Source organism: Sebastes fasciatus, chromosome 2 (genome assembly GCF_043250625.1).
Source record: "Sebastes fasciatus isolate fSebFas1 chromosome 2, fSebFas1.pri, whole genome shotgun sequence".
Taxonomy (NCBI): domain Eukaryota; kingdom Metazoa; phylum Chordata; class Actinopteri; order Perciformes; family Sebastidae; genus Sebastes; species Sebastes fasciatus.
The window spans coordinates 39,962,969-39,978,089 of NC_133796.1; the positions used below are offsets into that span (position 1 = coordinate 39,962,969).

The following is a 15,121-nucleotide window of genomic DNA, read 5'->3' on the forward strand; positions in this document are numbered from 1 at the left end:
CTTCAACTACTAGTACAGCCATCACACCTTCTACCACAACTGAAACAACAACAACTACAACTCAGCCACCCACAACTACTAGTAAAATCCCAACACCTTCTACCACAACTGAAACAACAACTACAACTCAGCCACCCACAACTACCAGTACAATCACCACACCTTCTACCACAACTGAAACAACAACTACCACTAGGCAACCTACAACTACACCTTGCCCTGGGGGACATGATATGACGTGTGGTTGGTCAGAATGGATCAATCTTGGCAAGCCCACAACAGGCTCTGATGGTGGATACAATGAATCCATCCAGAAGATAATCTCTGCTGGTCATCATGTATGCTCAGCTCCTGAAGAAGTCAAGTGTAGAGCTGTTCTTTACCCACATTTTAATATGACAGAGGTGGGACAAGATGTGACTTGCAATAAAGATGTCGGTCTCGTATGCTACAACAAACAACAAGGGCTTCGGCAACAGTGTTTTGATTACGAGATTCAATTTAAATGCTGTGGGTGTCCAACTCCATCAACTCCTTCCACTACAGTTCCTACTACAACACCTTCAACTACTAGTACAACCATCACACCTTCTACCACAACTGAAACAACAACAACTACAACTCAGCCACCTACAACTACTAGTAAAATCCCAACACCTTCTACCACAACTGAAACAACAACTACAACTCAGCCACCCACAACTACCAGTACAATCACCACACCTTCTACCACAACTGAAACAACAACTACCACTAGGCAACCTACAACTACACCTTGCCCTGGGGGACATGATATGACGTGTGGTTGGTCAGAATGGATCAATCTTGGCAAGCCCACAACAGGCTCTGATGGTGGATACAATGAATCCATCCAGAAGATAATCTCTGCTGGTCATCATGTATGCTCAGCTCCTGAAGAAGTCAAGTGTAGAGCTGTTCTTTACCCACATTTTAATATGACAGAGGTGGGACAAGATGTGACTTGCAATAAAGATGTCGGTCTCGTATGCTACAACAAACAACAAGGGCTTCGGCAACAGTGTTTTGATTACGAGATTCAATTTAAATGCTGTGGGTGTCCAACTCCATCAACTCCTTCCACTACAGTTCCTACTACAACACCTTCAACTACTAGTACAGCCATCACACCTTCTACCACAACTGAAACAACAACAACTACAACTCAGCTACCCACAACTACTAGTACAACCACCACACCTTCTACCACAACTGAAACAACAACTACAACTCAGCCACCCACAACTACCAGTACAATCACCACACCTTCTACCACAACTGAAACAACAACTACCACTAGGCAACCTACAACTACACCTTGCCCTGGGGGACATGATATGACGTGTGGTTGGTCAGAATGGATCAATCTTGGCAAGCCCACAACAGGCTCTGATGGTGGATACAATGAATCCATCCAGAAGATAATCTCTGCTGGTCATCATGTATGCTCAGCTCCTGAAGAAGTCAAGTGTAGAGCTGTTCTTTACCCACATTTTAATATGACAGAGGTGGGACAAGATGTGACTTGCAATAAAGACGTCGGTCTCGTATGCTACAACAAACAACAAGGGCTTCGGCAACAGTGTTTTGATTACGAGATTCAATTTAAATGCTGTGGGTGTCCAACTCTCTCCACTACAGTTTCTACTACAACACCTTTAACTACTGCAACCACCACACCTTCTACCACAACTGAAACAACAACTACAACTCGGCCACCCACACCTTCTACCACAAGTGAAACAAGTACTACAGCTACTTCTACTACCACTACACCTACCACAGCTGAGTTACCTGTAGTGACAGGAGAAACCTCTCAACCAGCTACTGAGCGACAAATTTGCCTTTGCCATCATAATGGTACAATGTTCCCCCCTGGTAAGTTCTGATCAACGAAGACACACATTTTATAACAACATTTCTATTGCAGTTGTGTCACATCTATTTCAGACACCATTGCGAATTTCTGAGCAGCATAAAGACTATGCTGGTATTGTGCACGTGCAGAAACCTTGTCTCCATGTTAACTTGTCAAAACTAGTAAAAATAATGTAATTCCTATTTAACACATGAAAAAGTTGGCTGGCTAACTTAAATATTTTACATTTAGCAAGCTCCAAACCACCCTTCACTCAACAGGTAGTTTTAACAATTAACAATTAATGTCATAGAAAAAAAGAAAAAAAAGAAATAGTTTTTCAATTGTCATTTTCATTGCTCTGACAAAGTCCAGTGACATCGGTACATTAAATTCAGGGCCGAAAACATGAGCAGTCAGACGATCAGAAACATTGGAAACACAACCTAGGTTAGCCAAACTTGGAAGAGTAAAGAAAGGTGAACGGCTAAATTATTAAAAATAGTGTAAACATCACAGTTTACAAATCGACTTCCTTGTTCAACTTTGATCTGCTGTGTAGATTCATGCACTCACGGTTTCCCTGTGCAATGAGGGATTATTGGCGACATTCCATGTGTTTACTTTTGGTTTTACATCCAAATGAAGTGGTTTGGATTATCTGGACACACTATCGAGTTGTCTACAACTGGTGTCATCCGCTGACTGCTTGTGTATATTGCCGAGTTGGACCAATTTTTAGTGTTAATAAAAGCCAAGTTGAAATAAAGAGTAGTTTTCCCCACAAAAGTAGATGGTGCACAGCTATTGAGACTGTGATAGCTCCTTTTGTTTTGAACTCTCAGGCTTTGTGTTCCCACAGAGGTCAGCACTGTCAAGATAGTTTGCTATTGTTCAACGGCGTAAATTTGTGTGTTCGGAACATAACATTTGCACAGATTTACTTTGCCCCTGCAAATGAATCATCCGCTCAAAGGCACAATTCTGTCACATTTTGTCACAGCTAGTCATTTACAAGCTGAGTTGCCAAAGCATCAACATCTTCGTAATGGCCTTGTAGAGAGAGTGTTTAGCTGCTCCTTAAAGCCATCCACACATGATCAGCGGTAAAATCTCTCTGCGCTGGCTGTGCCATTGTTTTCCTACGGGGAGAGCGGTGCCAGCCAACTAGTCGAAAGCGCTACCCTTTGGGATTGGCGAACCGCTCAAAATCACCACCGAGCACTGCGCTCAAAGTTCAAATTATTTCAACTTTGACCTCGTTGCAGCTGACCTTTCAAAGCGCGACCAATGAGAACAGCTGCAACTGTTGTTGCCTAGAAACGGTGAATGGTGTTTCATGCTCTCTTTTTGGGGAGATATACCCGCTGCCCCTGAAAGTCTCTGTGCCCTACCTCGCAGGGAGTGAAGAGCAAATATCTTCATGCGAAGGCAGCTTAATTTGTCGAAGAGAAACATTAGTGATTGAAGTGGTAAAATAAGCAAGGGTATCCAAGTCTACATGTATCTATGGATGTACCGTTTATAGTGCATACATACGATAGTCTCTGTAATATATGAGATCACATATGTGATATTCAACAATCTTCCCTCATTTTCAGGCTCCATAGTCTACAATGAGACGGACAATGATGGCGACTGTTTCACAGGATACTGCAATGAGAGCTGTCATGTCGTGCTCAAACATCACCAGTGTCCTACACCAAGCGATTGTGTTGTAAATGAAGAAGAAAGAAAGGTACTTCTTTTTTTCCATTCCATACATATTTAACTTTCTTTTTATATGCAATTGTTAAGCAGTGCTGCTCCATCCTTAAAAGGCTATCATTAGATTTGCTAGATGATGCATGATTATTAATATGGTATTCTATGACAATACCAGCCCTCTCTTTTTTCTTTAATTCCGATCTATGATTGTCTTCATAGGATGGGGAAATTTGGAAGGAAAAGAACTGTCGTGTAGGAACATGTGATAATGGCAAGGTGTCCTATAGCCATACGCAGTGTCCAATTCTAAAGCCTGTAGTGTGCGCAAATAACTTCCCTCCTAAACAAGTGCTGGATGATGATGGATGCTGCTTCCACTATGAATGCCAATGTAAGTCTGACCTACTAAAATGTTGCTTGGTTGCAAAATCCCATGGTTGAACATGTAAAGCATTTTAACTATAACAATGTTTTCTTTCTTTTTTTATTTTACTAATATTTTATTTAACACTGGATATTGTGTCTCAGATGATACCAGATTACTTGACCTCTCAATTTAATATATGTATCATATGAAGGTATCTGCTACGGTTGGGGAGACCCCCATTATGTCACCTTCGATGGAACCTACTATGGTTTTCAAGGCAACTGTTCCTACTGGCTGATGAAAGAGATCGTGCCCAAATACAACTTCAGTGTTATGATCGATAACTACTACTGTGGTAAAGATGATGGCTTGTCCTGTCCTCAGTCCATCACCATCTTCTACAGAAGCTACAAGATCTTTATGATACAGAAAGATATCGATGGCATTTTCACAAATCAGGTAAGTGAATGGCGCTATTAACTTTCTCCATTTGTTATTCAAACTCTAGTCATGATCCTAGCAGCAACTCCCCGTTTTTTGTCTTCAGTACAAATGCACTGGTTTGAACTGTACCTGATCCTAAATTTGCAAAACTGTCCAAAGAAGGGCTTACTATAGGTGCATTGGACCTGACAAAGACGTTTGTAAAGGATTATTTCTGACATTATATCATTATGCTTTTTGTTTTAGATTTCTGTGAATGACAAGCATGTAAGTCCTGCATACCAGACTGGTGATTTCCGTATAACCACCACCGGTATTGATACAGTGCTCGTCATCCCTAAAATCCATGCCAAGATCACCTTCTCAGGGCTCATATTCAGTATCAATCTGCCCTATAGTGAATTTGGCGGCAACACCTGGGGACAGTGTGGTGAGTCCTGCAGTAGAAATTAATAGTTATAAATTACTCTATGTAGAGTTTGGACAGCAGTTGATAAATGACATGCATATCTTTAGTTTTGTGAACCTTTATACTTGCAACAGATAGAACCTTATTGTAACAAATTGACACATTCTGCAATCAGTATGATTGATAATGATGAGGGTTTCTCTAGGCACATGTGACAACAACCGGACAGATGACTGCATGTTGCCCAGTGGCAAAATTGATCCTTCATGTCCTAATATGGCACACGAGTGGCATGCTAACGACAGTTACTGTGGACAAGTTCCCCCCAAACCAACACCTACACCTATTCCCTGCGATACAACCACCTGTGAGATCATCAAGAGCAGGTAAGACGAAAAGGTGAAAACGTGTCAGAAATAGCACCAGTCATCTGCAATATCCATGATCAGTGGCCCTCGGCGTCTGATACAGATACAGTCATGTCTAAAGCCATTATAAACATTTAGATAACAGACACTTCTGTCTGAATGACAAAAACCCATTACTTTAACAGATAAATGAAGCCAGCACTTTTACACATTCCATCCCTGATATCTAACTATAAAGCAAGGAACCTCTGTCTCGTCGTATGTCCTTCGCATATCTCAATAACCATTCATCCGATTGACTTCACACTTGGCATGTGTATTGCTCAGGGTCCAAGGGAGTGCAGTGTCGAATGTGGTGCAATTTGGCCAAATGATGGCGTTATGATAATGAATTTCCCATTTTGTCCTGTAACCTTTTAACCAAAAATCTCAAAAACAAAATTAGTTTTTTCCTGGATTTTGTGGGTCAAGACAAATCTATCCATATACTGTAAACCATGCCCATTTGCGTCTGGGTCGATTTTCCGCCATTTTTAATTGTGTCCAAATCGTATTTTAAGCACATTTTGAGAATCGTTACAAAATTTGGTATAAAGCATCTTTGGACCAAGCCAGGAATAGTTACTTTTTTGGATTTTTGATGTTATATAAAAGTTTTCTATAGCAGTTTGCTCAAATGCTGTGGACAGGGCTTCTATTACAAACAATGTCATATCTCCTGAACGCTTTGTGCTATTGCGACCACATTTGATGGGCATGTGTAGATATGATTTAACTATTGAGGAAGGAATCTCTGTCTGTGTATGTATACATGACCGTCCTTCACATATCTCGAGAACCGTTCATCCAATCAACTTCACACTTGCAAGCAGCCATACCGCGGTTCTCTGCAACGCTGCAAGCAACACTTCTGGGGTGCCAAGCAATCGGCCCGTTCCAGGTCTGAACGGGCACTGAAGTAGTTAGACAAATCCCAGCTTTGAGACACACCTGACAAAGCAACACATCACTAGTTTATTTACATGTCTTGATATTGCATAACGATGCATTCAGTTTGTGTCCATACTGACTATAAATACCATCTTCTCCCAGTGTGTTTGGAGCTTGCCACAAGATCATCGACTACAGTCCATTTATTTTGGCCTGTGAGTTTGACGTTTGCCACCTGCACATTAAACACATTGGCTGCACCAGTTTACAAACCTATGCTGATGCCTGTGCCGAGTCTGGAGTGTGTATTGACTGGAGGAGTGCCACCGATGGACTCTGTGGTATGCAATCGGAATATGTAATGTTGAAGTCAAGCACTAATATTATTACTTATAATTTCACTAACAACATTGCTGCAATGATCTCAACTAAAACATGTTCATTTTCTCTTCATCTCTTAATAGAATATAAATGTCCAAGTCCCAAAGTGTATGCGGCCTGTGTCCCTCAGGTGGAGCCGACCTGTGATTCTTGGTACAGCAATCCACCAACACATTGTTGCTGCTCATCACAGTCAATCAATTTTCGTTCATTTATGCTTTGACTCAAATTTCAACATCAAGGTGTGGCCTTACACAATATGTTGTTGTTTCTGCAGGTACAACCAGAAATTCATCTATACTGTCAATGAGTTCAGTGCCATGACAACTGAGAAGCTGGAGGGTTGCAACTGCCCAAATGGCACCTTCCTCCTCTCCTCCAACTCTGACGAATGTGTGCCCACCTGTGGTAAGAGCAGATAGCACTGCTGTATGGCAACAGCTATGATGCATTTAAGAATGTGCTGTATTTTTGATGGCCTTTTTGTGACCAAGTCAAAAATCCTATTTATTTTTCTATCAAGTTTATGGATACAGTGTATTGAGCGTGTAGAGGTCAGGGGAATCAACCCATTCAGATTTGAGGTTTTACTTCTTTTTTTTTTTTATTCTAATCCATTACACATTTTGTCAGCGACAACTCAGCGAATATCTCCTCCGCTAGCTGTCCGTTTTGTGTGTGCGCTTAAAAACTGTGTTCATACACAGCCCAGGCTCTGTAAATGGGGAAAAACACAATACTATCTCTGCCAATCAGCAACAGAGGGTGTTCATGCTCGTGTACAGGAGGACAGGGGAAAGGCCATGGATGTATAAAGAGAAAGGCAGTTTGAACGAGAGGGACGGCAAATCTGGAGGAGGGACATTTTTTGAGTGTAGAGTTCAAATAGCAACAATCTTTCTCCAGAATCGTTGACTCCACCTTTAAAGTGTTTACCATAACACTGCCATACTGTAGCTGATGTGTTGGGATACTGCTTAAAGGGGCTGTTTGTAAGAATCAGAAATTGCTTGTTAACAGCATCACCTGTGGCCGTTAAGTCAACGAAAGTCAGCGTCCTGTTGCTCGCGCTTGTGCTCGCTCTACATAGACATGAACGAGCATCGCTCAAAACAGTGAGGCCACACACGTCAACTAAAACCACAATATCACTCTATATTTCACCTGCTTGGCAGTAATGTTAGCTGACCAGACGAAGGTCTCTCCATGAATCACTGCTGATCCTATTGTTGGCTTTTCCTGCCTCAGCCTCCCGACCGCGGCCGGAGGGAACAGGGGAGACACCGGAGTTTTGGCCGGAGACGATAACGTTTCTCTCTGCGGAGCCCCGTCACTTCACAAGACACGGGAAACCTCTGTTGGTCTGGAGGAGCTGCAGCAGTTATTTCTGCACAAACGTCAACTGTGCATTCACTAGATATTCTCAGAGCTAAACTAACTCTTCTGCAGTGTGGAGTGTGCACGCATGCACGTGAGAGTGGAGCGAAAGACCGAGAACGAGCGTGGTGTGTGAGTGAAGGCAAGCAGGCAGAGGAGCAGAGGAGCAGAGTACAGCAGAGACTCAGGTCCTGGAGACCAAAGCTACGGTCTCCCCTGCGTCCTCCGACCGCGGCCAACACTGTTTAACAGACGGGCTTCACTAGATACAACTTTGAGGTTTTGGTGCTTCCGTGTAGTTTGTGTTGTAGTCTTGTCTGAACAGCGTAGCCACACGCGAGCGCGCATGGGACACCGACCCGCAATGATTTATACGTGTAAGAAGTTACAAAAGTCCCTTTAAAGAAACATTAAAAAATGTCATTATCTAATCCACCGTTTTGCAGAATTGTCAACTTTCCCTTATGTTTAGTAGCCTGCACTCATATGGTTTCTGCTTCACCTGTTTTAGTTTCACTTCTCATCCAAGAAGCTTCTTCAGTTCTGGTTCAGCTCTCAGAACTTAAGGAGCTTCTCGGATGAAAAGTGAAACGTCTTCAAGAACCTAAAAACGATTTTTAAACGTGATTTCAGAGAGGATGCATTCAGGATTTACTAGCCTCAGCTCCATGAGGCCGGCTGGCCAAAGCCCCAAATGAATGGAATTGACTTTATGTTTTATATGTTTCTCTAAATAGAAATTTGTCGGCTGCCAAATGGAAAATGGCTACTGGTAAGTGATGTGTCTACAATGCCACTCCCTTTTTACGTCATCTTTTGACTGGCCAGTAATAGGTGATAATGCCATGCCTCCCGCCATAATTCTGCCGTAAACATTGTGTCCTTTCAGGCCAATTCAACGTGGACAGAAAACTGTAACGACTGTATATGTGATGAGGACTCGCTGCAGGTCGTCTGCCGTCCCGTGTCCTGTCCAGCACTGCCACCCCTCAGCTGTGACCAAGAGGGTCAGGTCAAGGTCACTTACACTGTTGGCTGCTGTCAAAAGGAGAAGTGTGGTAAGTGAGCACCAAGAAGGTAGCAACTCCTAATACTGGAATCAATGCACTTTGTATTTATAAATATAGACTGTTTTTATATATTCAACACAGTGTGTAGTCCATCTGTTTTTTTACAAGAGGAGTCCTGAGCATATCCCAGTATGAAGTGTCCATTAACTTCTAGTATCAGACAGTATAACAGGACATCTCTGACACAGGTGTTGTAAATTAAAGCTCTTTCCTGCTATCAGTTGTTTATGTGCCAGTAATGCAAGCATCCGGGATTCTAATGTACAAGACTTATGTCTGTGAATATTCATAACCAAAAAGACTGATACAATTTTTTATATGATTGTAAGAGGATGACTGATGTTTTAAACAATCACATATGGCAGGTTGTTCACAGGAGGCCATGGTTAGGATACAACCCTTGGACAACTTCCAATCAGGCTTTTTCAACAAAACATAGTACAGAAACAGCATTACTCAGAGTAACCAATGACATCCTTATGCATGCAGACAAAGGTGAACACTCCATACTCATTTGACTGGATTTAACTGCTGCCTTTAATACCATCGGTCATGCTATATTACTTGATAGGTTGCAAAATTGGGTTGGCATATCTGGTACAGCTTTAAAATGGTTTAATTCATACTTAACTAACAGATATTTCCATGTTTGCGTAAATAATCACGTCTCCTCATCAGCCCCTTTGCGGTGTGGAGTCCCTCAGTGGTCGGTTCTTGGACCGATCCTCTTCTTGTTGTATATGCTTCCTCTGTGTCATTTGTTCAGCAGCTTTCCTGACGTGTCATATCATTGTTATGCGGATGACACTCAAGATCTATTTTTCAGCCAATACCAATAATCTCAATCAACTGTCCTCTCTCCATGACTGCTTAGCAGCAACCAAAGACTGGATGTCTCTCAACTTTCTCCAATTAAACCCTGATAAAACAGACATTCTTTTAATAGGACCAGACAATTTTGCTACAGCAGTTCATCAGTTTATTGGCCCACTTCAATCCAATATCAGTCCTACAGCTAAGAACCTTGGTATCATCTTTGACCGGAATATGACTTTTGACCATCATGTCACTAAACTTGTCCAGACCTGCTTTCTCCAGCCAAGAAACATATATGATAAAGGTTTATATCATCTTATTTGCTGGTGGGAACGTTCCCTCCTTCATTCATCTGTCTGTGTCTTTGAACAGAATGCGATGTGAAGCGGTGCTCTAATCCTGAGCCGTGTCCAGCTGGTTCTACTCTAAACACCACGATAGGAGTCTGCTGTAACCATTGTGGTGAGTGTGCTGTTCTTGTGCATGTTACTGTAACTGCATAGCCAGGTTTAATTTTTTTACCACTGATTATTGCATCACATTTAAAATGCCTTTATTGATTGATCTGTTTCCTTCCTCACAGTGCCTAAAAATGACGTGTGTGTTTCTGGAAACCATGAATATCAGGTGAGATCTCACATCTACCACCTCCATGTGAAACTGATGTGAATTGACTAGAATGCAACATAAAAGGACGACTTTGTTTAACACATAGATTGAAGGATTGTGTAATTTTTTTCTACAACCTAAAACATATGTGATCAGAAATATTTGAAAGGTATTATAATCACATTTCTAGACATATTGACTGGTGGTAATGGCAAACAGTTGATGATTGGCCATGATATTTTAGAGGTTATCTAAATCTTGTAAGAACAGTCTCCCGAGTATGTGTATCTATTCTGAACTTCTCATTCTGTCCATCCAGGTTGGAGACGTTGTGCTCATGAAGCCATGTGACAGATGCATTTGTACTAACAAGACATATGAAGGTGGCCATCCGAACAAAATAGATTGTGAGCCTCTACCATGTGACAAAGACTGCTCTCTGGTAAGATTAGTCTCTCTCTCTTTCTCTCCCTCCCTCCCTCCCTCCCTCCCTCACTCACTCACAGCTTCATGTTTTAAGTTTATTTTTACATACATTCTGTATGACTTTAATGATGAGCACATTCATTTACCACTATTCTACGCACATTACCCTAAAATTCTGACCTGCGGAATGTTTAAAGGTCCCATATTGTAAAATGTGAGATTTTCATGTTGTTTTTATTATAAAGCAGATTGAAGTGCTATATAAATAATGTGAAAGTATCAATCAGTCAATCCATGGAGAAATACACACAGCCCGTATTCAGAAAATGTGCATTTGAAACAAGCTGTCAGGATTTCTGTAATTTTGTGATGTCACAAATATACAATATTTAAACCATTTCACGATTTTAAACATAAACATTCTAAATGTGTCCCAGTTTATTTCCTTTCGCAGTGTATGTGAATGACATCAGCTGACAGGAAGTAAACATAGACCCAAACTGTTGCCTAGCAATGCAATTCCATTGAAATTTCATTGAAATGCACTAAAACGGAGCGTTTCAAACAGAAGGTGAATACAGGCATATTCAGGCCGACAGTAACAGGAAAAAAAAGTTTTTTTTTCTCAACATTAAAGCATGTAGACATGTTCTACAAGTATGAATCTGAAAATTAGCATGATATGGGACCTGTAAAGCTTGAATTTGGTTTGTGCTCATCTAGTAGTAAGCCATTTTGAGCACTATAGTGCTTGGATTGGAACTTTGTCTTTCGACCTCACACATTAGTTGAGGACTGTTTGACTGTCTGGTTTTGTGCTCTGTATTTGCCTTAACTTTTGTTTTGCCTCTTTACTGCCACTGGAAATATACTAATGTCAACCGTGAATCCAAATTCTGACATTACCATACTGTACATTTAGAAACAATAAAATATCATCCAGATCTTGTGCTGTTTTACACATTTATATTTTGTTTGTATGCTGAGTCTGTCTTTTTGTCTCTATTCAGGGATCTGAGTACCAGATCATCGCTGGCAAGTGCTGTGGGAAGTGCGTCCCAATAAACTGCGTTGTTGTGCTGCCGAACTCAAACTCCACACACATATTAAAGGTTGGTAAATGTGTGTGTGTTTGGAGAGACAGAGTGAAATATTTAATATATCTATAAGGTCACTAAGGTCTCCAACATCTCTACTGTCTTTATTCAAATAATGATGCTACCAGATAACATTGCATTCATATGTGGTTTGTACTTTTTTGGCTATTTTAGCATAAGATGACATATATGAAATAATGGCAGCTCAACATAAAGCAGTGCAGTTGAAGACATTTTGCAGTTTCTGTTTTTTGGGGGTTTTTGGGTTTCTTTTTTTTTTTTAGTTTAGCTTATTAGGATCCCCATTAGCTGACGCCATGACGCCAGCTAATCTCCCTGGGGGTCCGATACAGAAATCACAAACAATTTGTGGCATCTCCACAGGATAAAAGAGAGAAGTAGGTCAAACATTACTACTACATCATTAGAATTGAGTATCATTTCTTTTATTGTTTTTATATTCACAGTATGCTCAGGCAATGCAGACTTTTCAGATCAGTCCGATGATGACGTGATGGATTACCTTTCTCAATCGAGTTTCAAGTCTCTGCGAGATGATTTTAATTCTGTAGTGATATTATCATCAACCGAGGCTGCCTGAAGTAAAGGCAAACACAATCCACAGATGTCAACCGAAAATGTTTGGCAATAACTTATTTGTAATGTGTAGAAAATAGACTAAAACATACAAACCTCTGGTATGTCCCTTTAAGTTTCTTCAAGTTTAACTTTCCACGTTGCTAGAATCAGCACAAATCAACAAGAGGTCATTTGATGTCACTAACAAATAGAAAAAAACACATATCAGACAAGACAACAGGGAGGCAAAATGGCTCAGAGTCAAAGGCTATAACAGTCCACATACTGTATGTTGATGTGGAGATGATAGTGTCTCTGATGCAGCCCTGTCTGGGACACTGTGTGTTGTTTTATCATTCTTTAGCCTGGCACCATTTGGATTCCTGCTGAGAACCCCTGTGTGAAGTATGAATGTGTGAAGATCGCTAATCAGCTCATCACCGTAGAAGCCAAGACCATCTGTCCTCCCTACGACCCTAAAGAATGCATACCGGTGACTGCACACACGCACACACGCACGCACGCACGCACGCACGCACGCACGCACGCACGCACGCACGCACGCACGCACGCACGCACGCACACACACGCACACAATCCTTCAGGTTGGAATACAAAACATTGAGGACATGATGTCCATGTTAAGGAAAAGAGGTGGCGATACCGAACACACCGCCACCTACTGTCTAATGTAAATCTCTACAAAATGACACATGACCTACAGAATACTGATTTGAATGTGTGTGTATCTCCTTCAGGGAACCGAGACCATAGCTCCAGATGGATGCTGCCACGTCTGTAAGTATTGCTTCCATGAGATTGTCATACCTGCATAATTATTTGCACTCATGTGGCCTGACCTCTCTCGACCAGTCTCACTCTGGTTACGCAAAGCCCCATGATCCATTAGAGCTTCTAACCAGAACCATTGTGATCAGCTCTGATACCTGGCCTTATTATTAAGTCATGTAATCATAATGATGATGTCTTATGACTGTTCATATGAAGGTCTTTTCAGACCGAACGTTAATAATTCATGTGAGTAAATAACACGTCAATTAAAAATTCAATCCTATCCACAACAAATCCTAAACTTTTCATATTCCATAGTTCTTTTGATTTCTGCGAATTTCGGATGCCGATTAAAAACAAGCCAACCAATAAAATGATGACTTATGCTCACGCATTCAATCGATTTTCTTGAACTTTAATGTTATAATTCTGTTCATACAGAACAACAATACGGATCTTACAAAATAGTGTCCTCTTTGACAAACAAAATAAAGTTTGTAAAGACAACGAACATAAAGACAGCCAGGGAAGTATAGCAGTTAAAATGGAAGTGAATCAGTCTACCAAGTTAAGATAGTTAGTTAGTTGGTCAAATGAGATGTTATTCCCTCTCAACGTGTTTCTCTCGCCTGCCTCAGGTATTCCGAAGGGTCAGCCGTGCAGCGTGTCCACCACTGGCGTGTACCTGGAGAGCAACGGCTGCCGCGCCAAAGAACTGGTCAATGTCACATCCTGTAGTGGAGCATGTGGCACCTTCACCTTGTGAGTCCCCTTCATGTCATTTTCCTTATCATCAGTCAAATGGAAAAAAAATTCTTAGTATCTCCAAATAAATGTTTCTGTTGTGCTTTTTTATCACATTAAAGCAGGATTTCCATTAAGTTGGGGGAAGTTTAAGAGATCGATTTAAAAATAAAATAAAATGGTCATCAGCAGTTTTGCAGAAGCCTGAGATATCCTGACTGAATTTTCTTGAACTGAATTTAATTTCTCCCAATTTCCTTTTTGTTGCCTTCTTTCTTTGTCACCTCCCTCTTTCCCTTTTCTCGCACCATTCTTTCTCTCCTCTCTCAGCTACTCTACCAAAATGAGATCCTTGCAGCACACCTGCTCCTGCTGCCAGGAGCTTGCTACATCTGAGCGGCAGGTCCAGCTCCCCTGCCCCGACAACACAGAGCTCACCTACACCTACATCCACATTGACGCCTGCGGGTGCCTCAAGACGGATTGTTCTGCGTTTGGCCGCACTGGAATGGCGACCACTCCCTCCAGGGTCAAGTCAAATCGACCCACAAGATGAGGCAAAAACCAGGACAAGCAGATGCACTGGCCAATTGTAATGAGCATGAATTTATAGCAGCATTAACTGAATCAATATCATCTGCATACATAATTCCTCTATTTATGTCTGATGTATTAGCATACATAGTTTTAGTTTGATAGGATTATAAACCCTGTAAGATTTCATTAATAAAGATCATACTGTAGCTGCAGGCGGAGCATATCTGTTTTTGTCCTGTTTTCTTGCTGCACGCAGTGTGTGTGTGTGTGTGTGTGTGTGAGTGTGTGTAACTATCAACATTTTACAAATCTCCACCCTTTTCTTTGAAATGAATTTAAAGGGATTGTTTGTAACTTCTTACACATATAAATCGTTGCGGGTCGGTGCCCCATACGCGCTCGCGTGTGGCTACGAAGTTCAGACAAGACTCCAACACAAACTACACGGACGCACCAAAACCTCTTGGTTGTATCTAGTGAAGCCCGTCTGTTAAACAGTGTTGGCCGTGGTCGGAGGACGCGGGTGAGACCGTAGCTTTGGTCTCCAGGGCCGGAGTCTCTGCTGTACTCTGCTCCTCTGCTTGCCTTCTCT

At 41.5% G+C, this 15,121-nt stretch overlaps 1 protein-coding gene across 1 annotated transcript; it reads left to right on the forward strand.

Moving 5' to 3' along the window:
• Positions 1 to 1,668: 1,668 nt before the first annotated feature.
• LOC141760707 (intestinal mucin-like protein) lies at positions 1,669 to 14,752 on the forward strand. Its single transcript, XM_074623751.1, has 19 exons — positions 1,669 to 1,896; positions 3,478 to 3,614; positions 3,803 to 3,974; positions 4,162 to 4,409; positions 4,641 to 4,824; positions 5,009 to 5,189; positions 6,264 to 6,442; positions 6,566 to 6,635; positions 6,760 to 6,890; positions 8,597 to 8,631; positions 8,749 to 8,917; positions 10,118 to 10,207; positions 10,329 to 10,372; positions 10,674 to 10,796; positions 11,791 to 11,892; positions 12,821 to 12,949; positions 13,215 to 13,254; positions 13,887 to 14,010; positions 14,323 to 14,752. Exons 1-19 carry the CDS (start codon positions 1,884 to 1,886, stop codon positions 14,546 to 14,548), a joined length of 2,397 nt encoding a protein of 798 aa, XP_074479852.1. The 5' UTR covers positions 1,669 to 1,883; the 3' UTR covers positions 14,549 to 14,752.
• The last annotated feature ends 369 nt before the right edge of the window (positions 14,753 to 15,121 follow it).

Coding starts and splice junctions, on each gene's coding strand:
- LOC141760707 (XM_074623751.1), top strand. Junction 6,636..6,759: donor GAGCCGACCTGTGATTCTTG/GTACAGCAATCC, acceptor TTGTTTCTGCAG/GTACAACCAGAAATTCATCT. Junction 8,632..8,748: donor CAAATGGAAAATGGCTACTG/GTAAGTGATGTG, acceptor GTGTCCTTTCAG/GCCAATTCAACGTGGACAGA.